This window comes from Sebastes umbrosus, chromosome 7, assembly GCF_015220745.1.
Source record: "Sebastes umbrosus isolate fSebUmb1 chromosome 7, fSebUmb1.pri, whole genome shotgun sequence".
NCBI classification, from domain to species: Eukaryota; Metazoa; Chordata; class Actinopteri; order Perciformes; family Sebastidae; genus Sebastes; species Sebastes umbrosus.
In genome coordinates this window covers 29,105,014-29,125,139 of record NC_051275.1, presented here as the reverse complement: position 1 = coordinate 29,125,139, position 20,126 = coordinate 29,105,014, and the positions used below count along the sequence as shown (strand labels likewise).

General features: G+C 39.9%; 1 protein-coding gene across 1 annotated transcript; it reads left to right on the top strand.

Annotated features, from left to right (window-relative positions):
* The first annotated feature begins 372 nt into the window (after nucleotides 1-372).
* coq8b (coenzyme Q8B) lies at nucleotides 373-18,306 on the top strand. Its single transcript, XM_037776120.1, has 16 exons — nucleotides 373-524; nucleotides 2,036-2,217; nucleotides 2,390-2,546; nucleotides 5,139-5,335; nucleotides 6,588-6,654; nucleotides 7,403-7,477; nucleotides 8,165-8,281; nucleotides 8,918-9,003; nucleotides 9,945-10,085; nucleotides 10,171-10,252; nucleotides 11,542-11,635; nucleotides 13,047-13,188; nucleotides 15,350-15,457; nucleotides 15,567-15,632; nucleotides 15,877-15,963; nucleotides 17,651-18,306. Exons 2-16 carry the CDS (start codon nucleotides 2,038-2,040, stop codon nucleotides 17,981-17,983), a joined length of 1,932 nt encoding a protein of 643 aa, XP_037632048.1. The 5' UTR covers nucleotides 373-524; nucleotides 2,036-2,037; the 3' UTR covers nucleotides 17,984-18,306.
* Nucleotides 18,307-20,126: the final 1,820 nt, after the last annotated feature.

Sequence of the window (20,126 nt, the reverse complement as noted above, 5' to 3'; positions counted from 1 at the left end):
TTATTTATCTATTTGTTTATTTATGTATTTATTTATGTATTAATGTATTTATTTATTCATTTATTAATCTATTTTTAATGTATGTATCTATTTATTTTATTAATTTTATTTATTTTATTTATTATCTATTTATTTATTTAATAATTCAACAACATCTTCCATAAGTAACCTCACCTCTCTAGTTTGGTAACAGTGCCTCTTTGCACGTGCCCCAAAACGATGATGCCCTCTTAATTCTCATTGGCTGTTGCTCTTTTTAAACCCCGCCTTTTGTTGACGGTAATTGGACCAATTGTCCTGACGTCATCTGATGTTCTGCGCTGCTATTGGTTAAAGCCTCCCTTCACATCTAGGTCCCGCCTACTTACTTAAAACTCGGATTGTGATTGGTTGCACGTCCAAGTCAGTCAAAATTGAACTTCCGGGTGTAAAATCATTGCAAAACCAAACAGACTAGCCAACCTGACTGTAGTGGAAGAAGACAGACAACCGAGGACAGCAGAGATACACCAGCTGCACAACAAGTGAGACACTTAATTTTGTATTTGTAAGAGTATGTAATGCTGTGTTTAATCCTGTAAATGTGTTGTAAATGTGTATTTAAAAGACTGTAAATGACACGTGTACATGACACATTAGCATGTCTTCACACATGTGTAGCCACTCACATCCAAGGTTAAACCATCCAGCAGAACATAATGCATAGAGTCTTTAACATGACATTGGTCTGTCACGTTACTAATACCTTCATAGACGTATTTGTGTTGCAAACATGTGCTTATTTTGAGTTAAAGAGAGTGGTGGGTGTGTCTGGTACTTTGTGTACTTAGTGCCATTCTTAACCATCTTACATCATGTAACTTGACTCCCTCCTCTCTCTCAATTCAATTCAATTTGCTTTATTGGCATGACTGTCAGGTGAACAATATTGCCAAAGCGTCAATTCAATAATAATAATAATAAAAAAGAACAAAATAAAAACAAAAACATATATACAATTCATTAAGCAAATAATAAAATAATAATATAAATAAAAAAAGTAATGTTTGTTGTGTCAATAAAACAAATAAAAAAACAATTAATAACAATATATTGCAATATCAAAGGATAAATGTAAAAAACAACAAAAAAAAACATGAAGTAGAGGAGTAAATAAAAGACAGAATGTGAGTTACATCTATTATGTGTTGTTTATTGTGGTTGTCTCTTAGGCTGTGACATGCACCTCTCTCAATTTTCAATTCAATTTGCTTTATTGGCATGACTGTCAGGTGAACAATATTGCCAAAGCGTCAATTCAATAATAAATAAAAATTAAAAAAATGGACCAAATGAAAACAGAAACATATACAATTCATTAAGCACAATTATCATCAGGATCATTAATTACAATATATAGATATTTAATAAGAAAATGCATGTAAATGGAAGAAAACGATAAAGAAGTAATTAATGTTTGTTGTGTCAATAAAACAAACAAAAAAATACAAAAAAATGTATAACAGTATATTGCAATATCAAAGGATAAATGTAAAAAAAACAAAAAAAAAAACACCAAGTAGAGGAGTAAATAAAAGGCAGAGTGTGAGTTACATCTATTATGCCTTGTTGTGGTTGTGGTTGTCTCTTAGGCATGCACTGACATATCCTGCAGCTTCTATGGCGATGACACTATTTTCTCCAAGTAGATGTTGTACTTTATTTTGGTCAGAGAGGGAATCAAAACCTTGGAGTTTACATTTAATTTTTGTAAAGATGTTTTTCCTAATTTCTTCATATCTCTCTCTATCTCTCTCTCTCTCTCTCTCTCTCTCTCTCTCTCTCTCTCTCTCTCTGTCAACATGATGTCAAACAACCTAACAAAACAATTAATAACAATATATTGCAATATCAAAGGATAAATGTAAAAAAAAAAAAACATGAAGTAGAGGAGTAAATAAAAGGCAGAGTGTGAGTTACATCTATAATGTGTTGTGGTTGTCTCTTAGGCTGTGACATGCACTGACTCTCTTTCTCTCCACCTCTCTGTTTGAAGTCATGCTATCAGAAGTGCTGCAGGTGCTGCGTGGGGCAGGTAAAGTGGGATCTGCCATGATCACCACCCAGGGGGAACAGCTTGGATTTATGGCCGCCAACTCCACGCTGGGAGGCGGGGTCAAAGTTGCTCAGGATGTGGTGGAAGGACTGGTGGGCACCTTTATGGGTGGCAGCAGTTCGGTAAGGAAACCATCCAGCTCTGGGAACTTTGATATTATTTCCACACTAAATGATTAATTAAAAGAATAATTGATAATAAAAAAAATAGCAGTTAAATAGATGCAGCCCAAGTTATAAGTACACATCGTAATTATTTGGCTAAATTACTTGTCCAACTCTGCTTTGTCTGTAGCAACAGTCAGTAAAGGAGGATGAGTTTCCGGACATGGAGGGCTGGGAGAACGTGAGCCCTGAGGAAGCAGCCAAATGGTCCGTGGACTCCGACTTCCCCCCTGATGCTCCAAAGCAAAGCCAGACAGACGCTGAAGCTGCAGCAGAGACGCCAACAGGTATTGTTCGCTTGTTAACATGTACAGGAGGTGACATACACTAAGTATGTGGCACTAAGAGAGTTTTTTTTTTGAAGAAGAAGAATATTTTGATTGTGTGGTGTACTCCTTTACTCAACATGTGCTTCACAGAACAAAACGATATCCCAGCATCCTTCCTGCAAACCGGCAACTACGGCACAACCTAGTTTCCAAAATACCAAACTCAAATGTTTAATAAACCCCATCACCCTCCTTTTTAAGATGAAAGTAGTATTCTTTTACCATAAGCCATAACTCAAAATAACTAGTGCCTTATCCCCGATTTGACCAACCTGTATAAAGTACTTACAACAATAGTGTACTTGCTTCTACATACGTCCATAACACCCTCATGAGACAGAACAGTCTTTGTTTTATGGTACAGTGTCAACAAAAAACGGTTTTATCTTGACCCCTTGGTCCATTTTGCCACACACATTTTTAATGTGTGTTAAGGGTCAGGATATTTTGGTGATCGGCGTATACCCTGAGCTGCTGCTGCTGATTCCTCTGTACTGCCAGAGTTCGCCGGGTTGAGCCGGTGTTGGTGGTTGAACAGTCTGTATCCTGATCAAGTCCATCAATTGTGACTCGGAATCTCGACGGATTTCTGTGTCTCCTGTATGTGATGTCTGTGTCTGCTTGTGCCACTCTCACTCCTGGAATCCATTTATTTCCTTTTCCAGTGGTATTTTGCAAATACACTGAGTTGTCCACAGTGAAAACCCTGTTTGACCCTCGGTGGTCATGGTGGATCTTTTGCATGTATTGCTTTCTTCAAATCATGACACCGCTGTGTCTGGTCGGATAAATTCCAGATGAGTACTTACTGGCGATTGACCTGTAGTGCAATACTGCATCAAAAACAAACAAACAGCTTGTCCTCTACATCCAGTACGGTTTGTGCAAGCTTTTTCATCCAACTTTTGAATTATTGCATGTACCTTTCTGCAAGGCTGTTCGCGGCAGGTTTGCCAGGAGCGCTTGTGTAATGAAGGATCCCGTTCTGCTGCATGAAGTTTTTGAACTCCTCCGACATGAATTACATTTCATTGTCTGTGACAGTGTGCTATGGAAGACCATATGCTGCGAATAGCCATCTTAGTCCTGCGATGGTGGCTTGTGAGGTGATGCTAGACATTTTGGACACCTCCACCTGGCACGACTCATATGCTCTGCACATCTGCTCAACATCTGCATCCACTTTAGGCTTCCATACGTACTTCTGTGCAAGGGCCTTCATTTTCACAATCCCCATGACCAGAATGCAGCTCCTTTTAACAGAGTCGTCCTCCATTTCTCAGGCATCACCTCCTCACTTAACTGACAACATCTGCGTGTGTGGAAGGCTTTCAGACTCTCATCCACGTCACCTGGCTATCCGCCCATGACATACTTCAAAACTTGGGATAACAACATGTCTGTGCCACTTGGTCAGCGTTCAGCCTGCTCAAAGTGTTCAGTTAACAGTGCGTGAACGCTCTCTGATATGGCTGCGGTCTCCGCATCACTCGTGTCTGGTAGGGGAACAATCGAAGGATTATCGGCATTACTAAGTTTCTCTGAGGCACAGTAATCAATGTGATAGTCATAAACAGAGAGCTTGATTGCCCATCTTTGGATTCGGGCTGCAGCCATGGTGGGCAGGATTTTGTGTTCTCCAAACAGCATTGGCAGGGGTTTATGGTCCGTCACAAGCTTGAAATTTCTCCCCCACAGGTACTTTTTAACTCCAAAATCAGTGCCAATCCCTCTTTCTCAATCCTGGAATATTTCTTCTCAGCAGGGGATAGCGTCCGTGACGCGAAAGCAATGGGGCGCTCTTCACCTGTTGCCATTTTATGTTGAATGACGGCTCCGATGCCGTAGGCCGACTCATCAAACACTTTTTACTCCTGACTTTTCCACTCCCATGACAACGCCGATGTTACTGTGGTATACTCTGAAATAATTACACAGGAAACAGCTTAACATTTAGCATGTGTCGGCTTTACTTAACATTTGCATCATAGAACAACAGGATATGCCCACATCCTTTCTGCAGACCAGTAACTACGACACGACCTAGTTTCCGAAATGCCAAACCCAAATGCTTTATTCACCGCAAATTGCATTGGTCCTTTTCGAGAATTGCAATAATTGTAAAGATTGTTTTGAACATTTTTGAAAATGTACATCACTAAATCAATCCAGTAGAACACAATTTGAAGTCAAGTCATTAAGCACAAAATATGTACTCTTTAGAAAACATGTTTACATCATCAGAGCATCTTCAGGCTTTGGAAGAGAAAGGGAATAATGGAAATCTAATAGGATGTGCCCAAAGTGAATGTATTCTTATTATTTCCACTTTGACTGCTAACTTTTTGACAGTATTTTGCCCTTGAAAAGTCAAGTGCTTGAAAAGCTGTAGAGTTCTGTCGTTACCTAACAGAGTGTATAAGAAAACCTCAATTCTCACATATTTATCATATATTATATATTTGTTCTTGTGCTTCCACAGGTCAGACACACAGGCCACTATGATAAGAGTGACATTATGTTTCTCTCATGTTCCTCTTTCTACCACAGGAGTTCCTCCTTCCCCAGGGGCAGCTCCTGCAGGGGCTGGCTGGCCGGGACAGAGCGCTCGCTTCCTCCACACAACCCACCGGTACTACTACCAGACCAGGTCTGTCCACGACACGGTGGTGGCAAGACTCAGCCCAGAGGCTCTCAAGAAAGCCAGGGAGGCCAAGCAGGCCCTCGTCAAACCTGTCAGACAGAAGGTCGGTTGAAGGACTCGACCTGTAGACTAACTTTGATACTAAAAAAAAGTAATATGAGTTATTGCAGATTATGTATATCCTATCCTAATGTGTTAACGCAAATTTGTTTAAACAACATTAATTTCTTTAATGCATCAACGCAACTTACAATTTTTAATTAACCTCTTCAAAATTCGACAGGCCACCGTATGGCCCAGCTGCTATTCGATATTTCAGAGGTTGTAGTGGGGCTCATTTTTAAAGCTAGAGTGAAGATACTGGCATCGTATTTAACAAGAAAACCAAAGGAATCCATTGGTACAAACCATGTCATACTAGCTTGTTGCAAAGGAGGCTACTGTATATAGCGCTCTAAACTTGCACTAAAGTTAGTCCATGTTATGATTTGAGCATATTTTTGCAGTAAAATAATGCAGTACCTGTGAGGGTTTCTGGACCATCTGTAATTGTTTTGTGTTGTTAAAAGATTTCCAATTATAAATATATACATACATTTGCATAAAGCAGCATATTTGCACACTCCCATGTTGATAAGAGCATTAAATACTTGACAATAAAGATTAAAAAAATGTGCAATCAATTTGTGATTAATCGTGATTCAATATTGTGATGGATTGACAGCCCTAGTACTGTATATTCTCTATGAAGCTGTTTATACCTGTAACGCCCACCAGAGAGAATATTAAATTTTTCAGTATATAATCTTTTTATGAGTTATTTTGATGATCAGACTAGTATCTAAAGAGATGGTCATTCATACATGTTTATCTTGTCATGTGAGTGATTGTTCAGATAGATGACCGGGGTAGAAGCTTTAAATGGAGAAGTATTTATACATAACCAGAAATAATATGTTATCAGAGACTCTTATTGACCAATAGAAGTTGTTTCAATTATTTTTCTCAAAGCCAGATAATGGGCGTTTTCTCTCTGTGTAGTGATGTAAGTTGAGTAAATATATAGTAGTTATATGTCATAGTGCAGGAGATGACTCACAGACGGGTGCTAGGACCATATTTTGAGTAGACTCATGTTATTTAAAGTGTGGCATATACATAGACTGTATATATAGTCTATGGTCAAATATAGTGTGTTGGCATTTGTAACGTAATTCAAGGTTACTGTCTGAAGAGTTTTGCCCTTTGTTTCCCTTTTAGCACAAGTCAAAGGTTAATCAACAACAATCAAGAAGAGCTTTAGACATGATTTCAAATACATGTATTAATCTTTTTAATGATCTGTCTCCTCTCAGCTGAGTGACCGTGCCAGAGAGAGGAAGGTGCCCGCCACAAGAATCAGCCGGCTGGTTAATTTTGGGGGTAAGAACAATATACATTGTTGTGTCTGTATTTGGCAAGACGTCAAAGGGAGCGTATGAAACACACAAGTCTACAAGAAAGAGCACAGAGAGCAGTAATTACACTCTTGCAGTGTAGCTATAAAACCCTATTTTAAGAATTCCCACGTCAGTCATCACAGGACTATCTACATGGCAATGTTTTATTGTTATTATACCAACGCTGACAGCACAATAAAAACACACTGTATAAGGTGAGGTGGATGACATAACTCATAGCATCTGCTGGAGCCGCGGTATCAAAGGTCCCATCTGAGCCAATTCACAAGCCGAGCACGGCTGCAGCTTGCTAGTGTGAGCCAGCTACCTGCTACGTTAGCACTCCAGTAGCTAAAGTTTAAATTAACTTTTGGAGAGCTGTCATGTCGTCCATCTTTATATACAGTCTGGTATACCCTTACAAAGCATTATGATTATAAATTGGTTATAAGTTCTTGCCAAAACACATTCCTTTGCTTTTGCATTTTTTCACAACAGTAATGAGGATTTTTTTTAACTTGCAGTATTTCTAAAGTGTCAGATTTTTTTTAAATCAAAATGTTTTGTAGAAGATATCAGTCATGAAATATGATTTCACTCTTCAACTAGCAGCAGCAGCAGCAGCAGCAGCAGCAGCAGCAGCTGTGTGTCAAATCAGCGCTTCCCTCAAGCATCTGCTAAGTGGCCCTAAATCTAAAATCACTTGTGTCTCCTCCGTCTCCCTGCTGCAGGACTGGCAGTTGGACTCGGGATTGGTGCCATTGCAGAAGTGGCAAAGCAATCATTGGCAGGCAAACCAAAAGAAGGTAAAGATATTCTCCTCTGCTGTTCTCTCCTCCCATCCTGTAAAAGAGCTTTTGGTCCAGTGCACGTTTGGCAGATCCAGCAGACAGATGGACAGCTGGTCGACCATGGACAAGCTTCTCATGTGTCAGCACCTGCCAGCCACTGGACAGACATTAAATCAAAGCTGTTAACAAGAACTTAAGAGATAGGCTTTAATATGTGTGAAATGAACAGTGTTTAATGATGTACCACTGGCCTCGTTTTTTACATGCTGAATTCTATAATTGGCTTGTAAGGGCTTGAGCTTAATGGGTATATGTCGGTTGATTTTGAAGTGGGTTAGTATGAGGTACTTATCCACAGTCAGTGTATTACAGTGTATTACACAATGTAATGTACTGCTGTGGACAGGGGCAGCAAAACATATTTTAGTCAGCCAAAAGAAAGGCTCACCTAAAAAAATCAATATCAGTGAAGTGTACGCTATATTTACAATATTTTTACCGCTTTACCTTGCCGTCAGACAGCCCTTTCCAACGGGGAACTGAAGCCATTGTATCCAAACTTCACCCAAACTATCCCTTTAAATCATGTACATGCAGCAGTTTGAAGATATTGCTCATGTTGCTTTTCATACCATTGTACTTCTAAAATGTTGTGCTTTACATCACTGCTAATAATGCTGTGTGTGCTGTTTTGTTTTGCAGAAGGGGCCCTGTTAGACTCTCCTATCCTGTCTGAGGCAAATGCCGAGAGAATAGTCAACACGCTGTGTAAGGTCCGCGGGGCTGCACTTAAGATCGGACAGATGTTCAGCCTTCAAGGTACACGTTGTAGCAGCAGCGGCATCACTGCAAAAATGGTGCTCAGAGATGTAGACTGTGAAGCGCGTATCGAGGCTTGTATTGATGATGCAAGAAGCAGTTGAGAAATTATTGATCCTGAATAAATACAAATAAATTCTCCCCTCTTACATTTTCCTCTGGTTACACAAGCACATTTACTGCCCTCTGCCCGGTTAAACCAGTTAAACCAGTTAAACCACTGCCACTTTCCAGTTTTACAACACTAGTATTGCGCCTCCTGCTATTATTATGATACAAATATTCTCCACAAGTATTAATGTACACACATTTGATGCATTACTCACACGACAATTATAGTTTATTATACAGTTATGTTATACAATTATAATATACTTAGAATAAAATAAATATTATATTGATATACTGTAAATGAATTAGCCTACATGGAATTGATTTTTTTTTTTAATTGTTGACATTCATTATTCCTAAGCTTTTACTGCTGCAAGTAATAATAATATATCTGCCTGTTTTGCACTCTTTGACCAACAGGTGGTGAATTTTCATTTCTCCATAACTAGTCAGATGTCCTCACAGAAGATTTCTAGGCAGTGAACATTTTTTTTTAATGACAATTTCTGTTTCTTCTTTGTTCAGACAACTCCTTCATCAACCCGCAGCTGCAGAAGATCTTTGAGAGGGTCCGTCAGAGCGCAGACTTCATGCCTGCCTGGCAGATGCATGTAAGCACGAACTTCATCTCTATAAACGGATATCTGCAGATGAGTGCAGATTTTGGTATCGGAAGGGTTCTGGTTTCTTTTTGTAATCCGAGTAGTATTGACCAGTGATTCTCAAAGTGGGGTCATAATAATAATAATAATAATTTGCTATAAATTATGAAATTGTACTGTGTTATTAAAATGTGCATATCTACAGATGGGGATGGCGATAAAACAAGCATATTGTGTCCATTACTCCCTCCCACGATAGCTTTGGGTCAATAGAAACTCTGATGTGATTGTGACACACAGCAATAAGTTCATTATTTTTATGTTGAAGCACTAACTGAAAGTCAGCTTCAGACCGGTAAGTTTAAATATCTGGATTTATTCGGACTGTGCCAATCTTTCTACTGTTCACTCTGAGAGTTGAAAGCCCAAAATAGAAATGAAAAGTGACGTAATTTTTCTTAGGAAGAATGACGTTGTGGATATCTGGAATGTTCTTTTTGACTAGGAATAATTAAATTACACCTATCTGGAATATATATCCAGTCTAGCTATTAAATGTTAAAACGGCCACTTTTACTTTTTAAGGATCTAAAGATATCTTAAACTTAGTTTTGCCTCAATCAAATCAAATACAATCACAGTGGATATCTTTAATTACCATTCTGACTATTGAGTATACAATTTTGACTGTAGGAGAAATGTTATATTGGATATCTTAAATGTAATTACAGATAGGAGTGTGGTTCAATTCAATGTTAAAACGGTTTTCCGTATTGTTTCTGACAAGATGAGATGGCGCAAAAGATGGTTTGACCAAGTCAGTAATAATTTGTGTGGCAGCTCGATGCTCAGGTGCAGTTTGATGTATGTCGATTTTAAAGTTCAGATGTGTATTTTTAAAGCTTGCCTCACAGTAACAACTTTTTTCTTGTGTGGGTCTGATTGTGTAGAAAGTTCTCGAGGAGGAGCTGGGGAAAGGCTGGCGAGAGAAGCTGTCGTCCTTTGAAGACAAACCGTTTGCTGCAGCTTCCATCGGCCAGGTGCATCACGCGGTGTTAAAAGACGGAAGAGAGATCGCCATGAAGATCCAGGTATTCATACATACTCTATTTCTGTCTCCCTCACAGCCTTTTATCAATCTCTGTCTGCATTGATTTCCTTTGTTATTCCTCCCAGTACCCCGGAGTGGCAGAGAGCATCCACAGTGACATAAACAACCTGATGTCAGTCCTGAAAATGAGCGTGATCCTGCCAGGAGGTAACAACTACACATTATAATATTTGTTACTTAGTTTTTGGTGATAACACAAACATATTGAGGATATGAAATTCAGCTATTTTGTATCTTGAACAAGCTGGAGATTTCAAGTATTTTTTATTGCTCTTATCCTTCTTTGTCTGCCCCCATCATTATATTGGGAGGTGATGACTAGAGATTGTTCTCCCATTTCTGTTCTTCCATTCCAGCACTATTACAGTTTAGACCACAGGGTGGTGCTGTTGTTGCAGGTCAAAACTAGGTGACAGTTATTACTGAGTAGCGAAGAGGATATCTGCATCATTAACCCTAAGAGGCCAACTTAGACCCGTTTTGAGTCTTTTTTTAGGGGGGTACAGGAGTCTTTAGGGGGAGATAGCAGGTCAACGGTAGATGTCACATAGAAGTGTTGTACATCATCTGAAAGAGAAGCAGCTCAGCACTGCGTGTCAAGTTGTTATAGTCATAAATCAGAAATAAAAAATAATTTAAATTAATTTTGAAAGTGTAAAAGGGTTTAGAACATTATGATAGAAGTATATGATGACCATCCCCTTGCTCTTTTATGTCTCATAAGTTGTTGCAGCAATTTTGGGGATGATACCATTTGTTACACAGATTTGGTGCTAAATCTAACTATTTTTTACCACTCGAGAATTGATAAAAACTGATCAAAAATCCCTCCAAAATGCCACATTAAGACACCAAGACCTTGAGGAACACCATAGAGAAATCAATGCTGTGATTTGGGATCAAAAACTTTTGACATTTGGAGATTTATGCAAGAATTGAATCTTTCGGTGATTGGATGGCGAGTACTTCTGTTCTGGAAACGGCTCAGAAACCTCCTTATTGTCAATGTACCTAGGGAAGCCATCCATCCTCTGAATGCCCTAGGTCTCTAGTTTGTGGATGTAAAGTTTCATGAGGCTGTGATAATCCTAGAGGTCACCACAGGTCATTTTATACAGTGATGTCAAATTTCAAAAACATGATCATCACACATGAATAGCGAAATATGTTGCCTAAATTCCTCAGGTTTTTTAGTTTCATGTGATATCAGTATCTTCACTCTAGCTTTAAGACTGAGCCCGCCACATCCTCTTGAAGACAGTAATGTCAGCCAGGATCGCCGGTGATCCCGCGGCTCTCAAAGGGTTAATAAGAGATATGACTTGTTTCCTTCAGTCAAAAGCTTGAAGCTATTTATGCAGAAACTGCGTTGTTGTTTAAAGATGACAGCAGCTATGTCTTCTTGAGTTGTCCCATGCTGATTTATTTTTCCACAGGTCTGTTCGCAGACAACAGCTTAGAGGTCCTTCAGAGGGAACTGGCGTGGGAGTGCGACTATAAGAGGGAAGCAGAGTGTGCCAAGAAGTTCAGGTAGGTTTCTGTGGCGTATTGAACCATAACGCCTCCTACACTGAAGCCCACTAGTGGGCCGTTACACACCATTTAACTGCACAGGATAGAAACCACATAAAGATTCAGGATGTTACTCTATAATTAGATAGACGGTTCCCTAAACGTCTGTTCTCCTGCCACAAAACTGCATTTATATAATCACACATAGACTGTATAGCTCTCCTTTTCATTTAATAATAATGTTGATTGAAATTCAAAGCTTTGTACTTCTAGGATTTATACTGATGGTATATATATTTTTCTACTTAATTTAGTCATTTATATAGTTTTGAGAGGTACTCTTCTTCTGCTACTGTTACTACTAACTATATTATCATTACGTTTTATTAATATTGTTGTTATATAACAATATTGAAGGCACTTCTAGCAACATTTTCTCTACATCTCTGGAATGCTTTGCAGATATTGTCAGACTGTCTTTTTGTGTTGCTTTGCAGTGTAGGCAGTTGTTGCCAGTGCTGGAATAGCAACTCTTCCTGCAGGAATGAGTCCTAAAACCCAGAAATGAGTTAGCATGTTAGCACTTCTGGTTCCCTTGTCTGGAAGTCAATGGGTTTTTAGTTAGATGCCTGAAATAAGGTCTGTGGTTAACACAAGCTGAAGAGATTTTAATTTTTGTTCTACAACATAAAATACGTCAGTTAATACCCCATTCGTGAATTTTAAAGCCTTTATGTGTCTTAAAAAAGGCGGTTGCTAACAAGTGGCTAAATGAGACTACTAAACGTCATCACGTCGCCTCGTCCTCTTTTACAGCCTCGTAGTTTATACTCGTGTTCATGCGACCATGGTGTAGTTCGTTTATTGCCTAACGTTAGCTTTTTACCTCTGGCGATTGCATTCACGCTTCAAAAATCATAAAAAGTGGTGTTCATTTGTGAAGATTATCTTACGGAACAAAACATGTAAGTATCATAAACATTTGTTTGCCACAGAGCTTATTTTCTGCAATAATCCCCCCAAAAATTGGCTTTTTGTGGAGGGAACCAGAGCGATGCTAACTTCCGTGTTGGCTTTCACCATCTGAAGGCTGTGCACGGGCATCTGCATTTGTAGAACAGACAATAGGAACGCTCTCTCTCTGAAATGACCTTCTGAAGGCTACCGTCATGGGCTTCTCTAAAGCCTGAAAACAGAGCCATGAGGAGGTGCAGAAGTCTAGTTTTCTCTCAGAACACTTGAATTACAATATGCTGAAAGGTTGTTATGGAATTTTGCTCAATGATGCTTTAAGTCACAATATTTAGTCATTGTTAACTATCTGTATGTACACGTTTTCTTACTGGTTTCACATATATTCTTCATGCTCGTCATGAATGACTCGTCTTTAATGAGGTTTTTTTCCGCGCCATTTGTGTCTGGCCTCCAGGTCCATGCTGGAGGGAAATGAGTTTTTCCAAGTCCCTGAGGTGATTGATGAGCTGTCAGGCCGCAGGGTGCTGGCCATGGAGCTGGTTCAAGGAGTGCCACTGGACCGCTGCATCGAGCTGGACCAGGAGACCAGGGACCAGGTACGGGTTGACTATAGTTGACAAATGACTATAGCAGAACATTCCTGATGTGGCAACATAGTCAAATATTGTTGTATTAGATGGTGATGCTCTATTTAGTTTTCTCTTCACCTAAGCTTTATCACATCAGGAAACCAGGAATGATTAACCACCTTTTAAAGGAGTAGTTTGAGTGTTTTGAAGTGGGGTTGTATGAGGTACTTATCCATAGTCAGTGTATTACCTACAGTAGATGACGGTCGGCACGACCCCAGTTTGGAGAAGCAGACAGGAGTTACCACATGCCTTTCTTTTAGGTGGTTAAAATACGTTTTGCTGCCGGCCCCGTCCACAACAGTACATTGCTTTGCTCCCGTGCGGTAACTCCTGTCTGCTTCTCCAAACTGGGGGCGTGCTGACCGTCATCCACTGTAGGTAATACACTGACTATGGATAAGTACCTCATACAACCCCACTTCAAAACACCCAAACTATCCCTTCAAGTAATAAAAGTGTATCTATCAATTTATGGAAAGTGTAAGAAAAGTCATGGAGTTTTACATAAGGCGAACGCTGCATAGACCATAACAGTCTGGACCTCTAATTGTAGGAACCAATTAGAGCTGAACCTCAACAACAACTGGAAGGAGCAGATTGGATAGCTCTGGTCCTCCACTCGGGGCTTTTTTTTTAGATTTAATGTATTGCATGTATCTGTATTCCACCCCTTGTCGGTAATAGGAAGCACAGTGTGGATCATTTATCTGTAACATACGTGCCGTAATGTGACAAGTGCAGAACTGAGCTGATGCATTGTTCATTAACTCTCATAGAAACAAGTTACTTGCTGGCAAATTAAACAGCAGGACCTCAAACAGTGTGAAGAGGACAGCAGCGGTGAAAATTAGACACTCAAAATATGCATTGAATTGAGATTTCTGCACTTAGAGCATGACTTACCATCTTTGCACATCCTTCTGGATCCATCCCTTCATATATGTTCACGTTATATGTATCCATTCTTTTCATATGGATTGTCTGTGTTGTATTTTCATTATGTTGTTACTCTGTACACACGACCTGTATTGCTACGTCTGTCCGTCCTGTAAGAGGGATCCCTCCTCTGTCGCTCTTCCTGAGGTTTCTTCAATTTTTTTTCCCTATTAAAAGTTTTTGGGGGGGAGTTTTTCATTATCTGATGAGACGGTCGTACTGTAAAGGACAGCCGGTGTTGGGCAATACAGATAAAACTGACACCAAGTCCATATTTTTCATATGCATTTTTTAATCAGTCATCTGATAAAAATCGTTACACACTGAGTGTAATGCATTTTATCATTCTCTTCGTTGTGAAAATTCACAATATGAAATAAAACTGAATTAATAACGTGGGTGCAATGAATAGCGCTAGTCCCAAATGGGGCTAATGAATAAATTACATTAGTAAGAAGCTATGGTTTAGCTGCCTAAAGCACAATCACTACTGTCTAATCTTTCCCACATCTTTTGTTTTGTGATCATCCCCATCATTCCAAGCTGTTCTGCCACAATCTATCTTTAAATCCTGCATCCCTGTATTCTTTTATTTCTTTATTGTAAAGTGCTTTGTGCTGGGAGACGAATGTGAATCAGTTTATCAGATGCCATTTTGGATGATGGTCAAAAAACCCTCTTTTTGCTTTTGATGGATGCAAAAAAATGCAGAAAATCGAACGTGTTCTGAAAACTTTAATGACGGAGGAAAGTTTCGGAGTGATTGACAGAATATGAGGTTGTATTTATTATTAAACTTCAAACGACAATTGAGAACGAAAGATATGGACTTGGTGTGCAAAAGGGCGGCTGTAGCTCAGAGCGGGTCGTCCTTTAACCACAAGGTTGGCGGTTCGATCCCCAGCTCCTACTGTCTGCATGTTGAAGTGTCCTTGTGTGAGACACTCAACCCCAAGTTGCTCCACTGCTCCTAAAAGCTTAAAATGGGTTAAATGCAGAGGTCAAATTTCATGTATGTACCTGTATGTATATGACAACGGTAATGAAGTTAAGTTAAAGGCCTTAAGGCAGCATCTTTAGACATGGTGAGTGTGTGGCAGTGCACTGTACCAAGGCTATAGCATGAAAATGGTACTGATAATACCAGCATGGCAGTAAACACAACCCTCTCCTCTCTCCTCGTCTCCAGATCTGTTACAGAATCCTCCAGCTGTGCCTCCGGGAGGTGTTTGAGTTCAGGTTCATGCAGACGGATCCAAACTGGTCCAACTTCTTCTACAACTCAATCACCGACCAGGTAAAGGGAGTCAGTCTGGTATTAAAGCTGTAAATAACACAGTAAAGGGATGCTTTATTAAAAATCATGATATGCTATGAGATGCATCACACTCTCATCTTATCTGCAGATTATTCTGTTGGACTTTGGAGCGTGCAGAGGCTACCCAGAAACCTTCACAGATGACTACATACAGGTATGATGAATCTAAAATCATAAGACACCCACCAGTGAGCCACACAACATGATTTATGCAACAAGACTTCTCTGAATAATTAAGCACTCGAGTCTTTGGCTGAATTTGAGGAAAAGCGGTCGATCATACAGTCACATGGATGTGCACACATTCCCCGACTTGCAGCTTAAAATGGAGCTCTTTAAATAAACATGATTACCACATCCATATCATCGTCTCGTCTGTGTGTGTGTTGCGTGTTCAGGTGGTGCACGCAGCCTCCGTGGGTGATCGAGCCACTGTTCTCTCCAAATCGAAGGAGCTGAAATTCCTGACAGGCTTCGAGGCCAAGGTAAGGTATTTTGGTCTCTGCTGCTGGGTTTATTTATTTTTGATACGGTTTATCCTCCTCTGTCTTCTCCATTTATTTGTGTCTCTTCCTCCCTCAGTCTCTCTCCCTGTGGTTTCCCTGTAGTTACAGAGTATAATCCTCCTTCTTCTCTTCATCTTTTAGTATCTTTACTAAAGAAGTTGTGTTTTCCGCCCTCTATTTACTGTGTAAATGTCAGGAATTATATCTTTGACTTAGTGCTGTAGTAGGTTCTTCAGTGTTGGCAAAACTGTGCACTACATGTCATATAGTGTGGTCTTTCTAGGTGTTTTCCTTATATGAAATCTTAATCCTAGTATTATATAAAATGTGGCTTTGTGCAGGGTTCAACGTCAATGTGTTTTTCACTTGGCCAGCAGGCAGAAATCTACTTGCACAAAGTCAATTTTTACTTGCACCTATACGAAATGTTTTAATTATTAGTGCTTATCAAATAACAGTAAATTCATGTGGAGTTTCTCCGACATCCCCTATAATGCCACCCAACTTAACTGTTTCCAGGATAACTGAAATGCTCTCTTCAGCTCATAAACTTTGTCTTTACCCACCGCCATTTTCTCAAACGCTCGTACTGCGCATGTGCAACTCTCAACAGAGATGAGAAGGAAGTGAGTTGTCTCACTCCTTGGCTACTTCCATCATCAGCTCCGGAAAAAAAAATTGTTAAATTATTTTTTACCACTCGCCCTATTGGGCAAGTGATTTGCTATATTTACTAGCCGACCTGGCATTTTACTTGCCCCATGCAAGCCGGCAATCCTTATTGTTAAAGAAAATGGAGAAAACTACTTGTTATGCATAAAAAAAACACAATCTAATCGAAGTTGGAGATTCAAATGTGTATTGTATATACAGTATGGCTGCATAAGATATATAATGCACACTTTAGGTTCCATCATCTCAGGCTGCCTCAGAGGACTCACTCAGAAATGCAGCTTAAAGTCTGTTTGTGTTGTGTAAGCATTCTGTCTACTTAAAAGCTATTATGCACACATAAACCATAATCAAATCATAGTCATAACTATTTATGTTCAATATTGAGATTATTTAACACGATTACTCATAGACTTTGGAAACATCATGCACTTGGAAAGAATTTTTTTTTTTTGTACATTTTAGAGTTAAACAAATCAATCTGGTGCACTTTGAAGCAAAATGAAGAGATTAGATTTTCTGAATAACTTTGTGCTCTTGTAAACAATTTAATCATAAACACATTGGTTTTTGATTTGATTTTAATAGCACATCAAAAAGAACATTTAACAAAGCAATATAAATAACAGAACATGTAAGAGATGACTAAAAGCCTCAAAGGCTTATCACGGCTCTCCCCCAGTTTGGATTAAAAATAAAATAAAATAAACTTTTCTTATTACAATTTTGAATAATCGCACTACCATGGAAGAAATGCGCCTGGGAGAGTTCCCACGAGGGGATCCACTGATCGGGGTGAAGGGCACCGCTGTAAAGGAAAGCGGAGCGCTGGATTTATAACGCGAGGCAAAACGAGAGCGTCATTGTGAAACAGAATGCGTCACAATAATCGTTTTATGTTGATTATCTTGTTTTCATCATCGTTGATTGAAATTTGATTAATTGCACAGCCCTACAGATAGCCGTTGTAACGCCTCTCCATGCTCCCTCTCAGGCCTTCCAGGAAGCCCACGTGGAGGCGGTGATGATCCTCGGCGAAGCCTTTGCGTCCACGGAGCCCTTCGACTTCGGCACCCAGAGCACCACCCAGCGCATCCAGAGCCTCATCCCCGTCATGCTCCAACACCGCCTCACCCCTCCACCCGAGGAGACGTACTCCCTCCACCGCAAGATGGCCGGCTCCTTCCTCATCTGCTCCAAACTGAAAGCACGTTTCTCGTGCAAGGAAATGTTCATGGACGTGTACAACCACTACAACCAGAGGAGGCAGGCGGAGCAAGAAGCACCGGCCAGTGATGAAATGCTCAGGGACGAGGTCACTGCCTAAATATGCCTTGGGACTTTTTCAGAGTGAGCTGCTACAGTAAGTAAAGGGACAGAAGAGATGGAGAGGAGACACTGGACCAGACTTAACTTAAGACCATGTCAATATGTAACCATGACAACGTGCTCTAAAGAGGACCATGGACTTCCTATGCTTGTCTGTCAGTGTGAGGATCATGACTAAGCTCTCACTGACATGTAAAGACAAACATAAGATACTTAATAACTATGATATGGAATGTGATGACGGTAATAGTTTTGCCGTAACAACAATATGCTGAACCCCAAAACGGTTATATTATTGATTAAATCTGTATGTTAATTGACGAGAGGATTATTTAATTCATTTTGAGTGTGTGTGTGTTTGATGATATTATTGGCCCAATGGTTACATCTCTCTGTCACAGCCATAGACGGTATATAAGGACGACGCGTCTCCACTTCCTCCCACTGTACAGAAGAGAAGCCAAAATATCCTGGATACAGGAGATGCCATCTTGAGATTTTGATGTAATTTGGAGCCAGAGTAGTGATTTGGCAGATGGAGCCACGGTATCGAGGTTAAACAATCGTCACATCTTGTCAGCCTTGATGCGTTATTATTGCGTTAACTTTGAACTTTGCTTCACGGTGCAGCAGACTGACATGTTCTTCTGTCCGTCTGTCTCAATCTCCCCCGTTTCAGAGCCCGAGACAGTGCCGCTGACGCACTACTGTACACCCATGCACCTCTACACATAACAAACCGCGATATCCGTATAACAGAAAATAACTAATAATAATTAATGGTGGATATGAATAATGTGGGATTATTCCTTATTTCATGGGCTGTTTTGGGATTTATACATTATTATGACTCGGCTTTGTTGAATACTTGATTCTGATTGGTCAAACACGGCGTTGGCGTTCTACTGTCTGTTATTTCTTTATAGCAGACCGTTTCTATGTATAACAGAACGTTACTACGGGTTCAGTTCTGATGTCGGATCCTAGCGGACCGTTTTTGTGTCAAATTATTGATCTCTTAAGTAAGTAGCCGTGTACTAAGCGTGATAATGTACAGCTAGCGGGTCATTGTTGTGAAATAACAATACTGCATCGCCCTGTTGGGGTTTATTTCACAACAATGACCGGCTCGCTGTACATTATCCCTTGCTTATTACATACTTATATATAAAAAACGTTTTAAAAAAGAAGCATTCAAATCCTGATTTGGAGATCTATTACCATGGCAACGGTCAACTTCTTTATGACAGAGATGTGTTGTGTAACCTACAAGGCGGTTTGCTGTTCATTGTGTTTTTTATGAAATAAAAAAAGATGTATGTGTTTGACAAACTGAGCTTTACTGGCAGGTGTCAAGAAGACCTCCTAAGCCAAGGATTTCACTCTGTATTGATCTTTCCATTTCAGTATTAGACCTCTTTGGGAACTATTGACTGGAGGCCATGTTCTTCTTGTATTGACCGTATTAAGCACCATGAAACGAAATGTGAGCTAATGGTGGCATTGACGGCTCTATTTCTTTCTCAGGAACTATTTTTGTGCCGTCTTATTTTGTCCCCAGTTAAGTCATTATACAGGACTGTCTGCAAGCTGCTCACACAATGTTATTGTTCACGCTACAGGAGCCGAGACGTGAAGCTTTCACTGGCGTCATAAAACCTTGATGGAGAAAGATGGAGCCTTTTACTGGATCTCCATTAGTGCTCCTCGCTGTTAGCAGCCCTCCATTGAGCGCTTTGCTGCATCCTGTACAGTACAGCTGCTGAGCACAGCGAGGCTGAGTTTATTTTACTGAGTTTTTTTGGGAAGTCGGCCACAGTTAGTAACTGCAGCACATGTTGAGAGAAGAAAAAGAGCATTCTTCTCTTGTAGTTTTCACGCAACGGAAAGTTGGAGGCTTTTCTGTGCGTGTAAGAAGCAGCTGGCTTCAGTTTGTTGGAGGTGAATCCAACTTCTCTCTCTCTCTCTCTCTCTTTGGCCCCAGTCTCAGTCTTTTCACTGGACTGGTGAGGGATGATTTCCACCAGGACCAGTTCATTTTGGAGGTTAAAACATGGTGCACGTCAGGAGACACATCCCTAAGGAATGTTTGTTTACATGATGTTTAAATCTCTGGTTTCATTGTTGTTGGTGTTGAATTA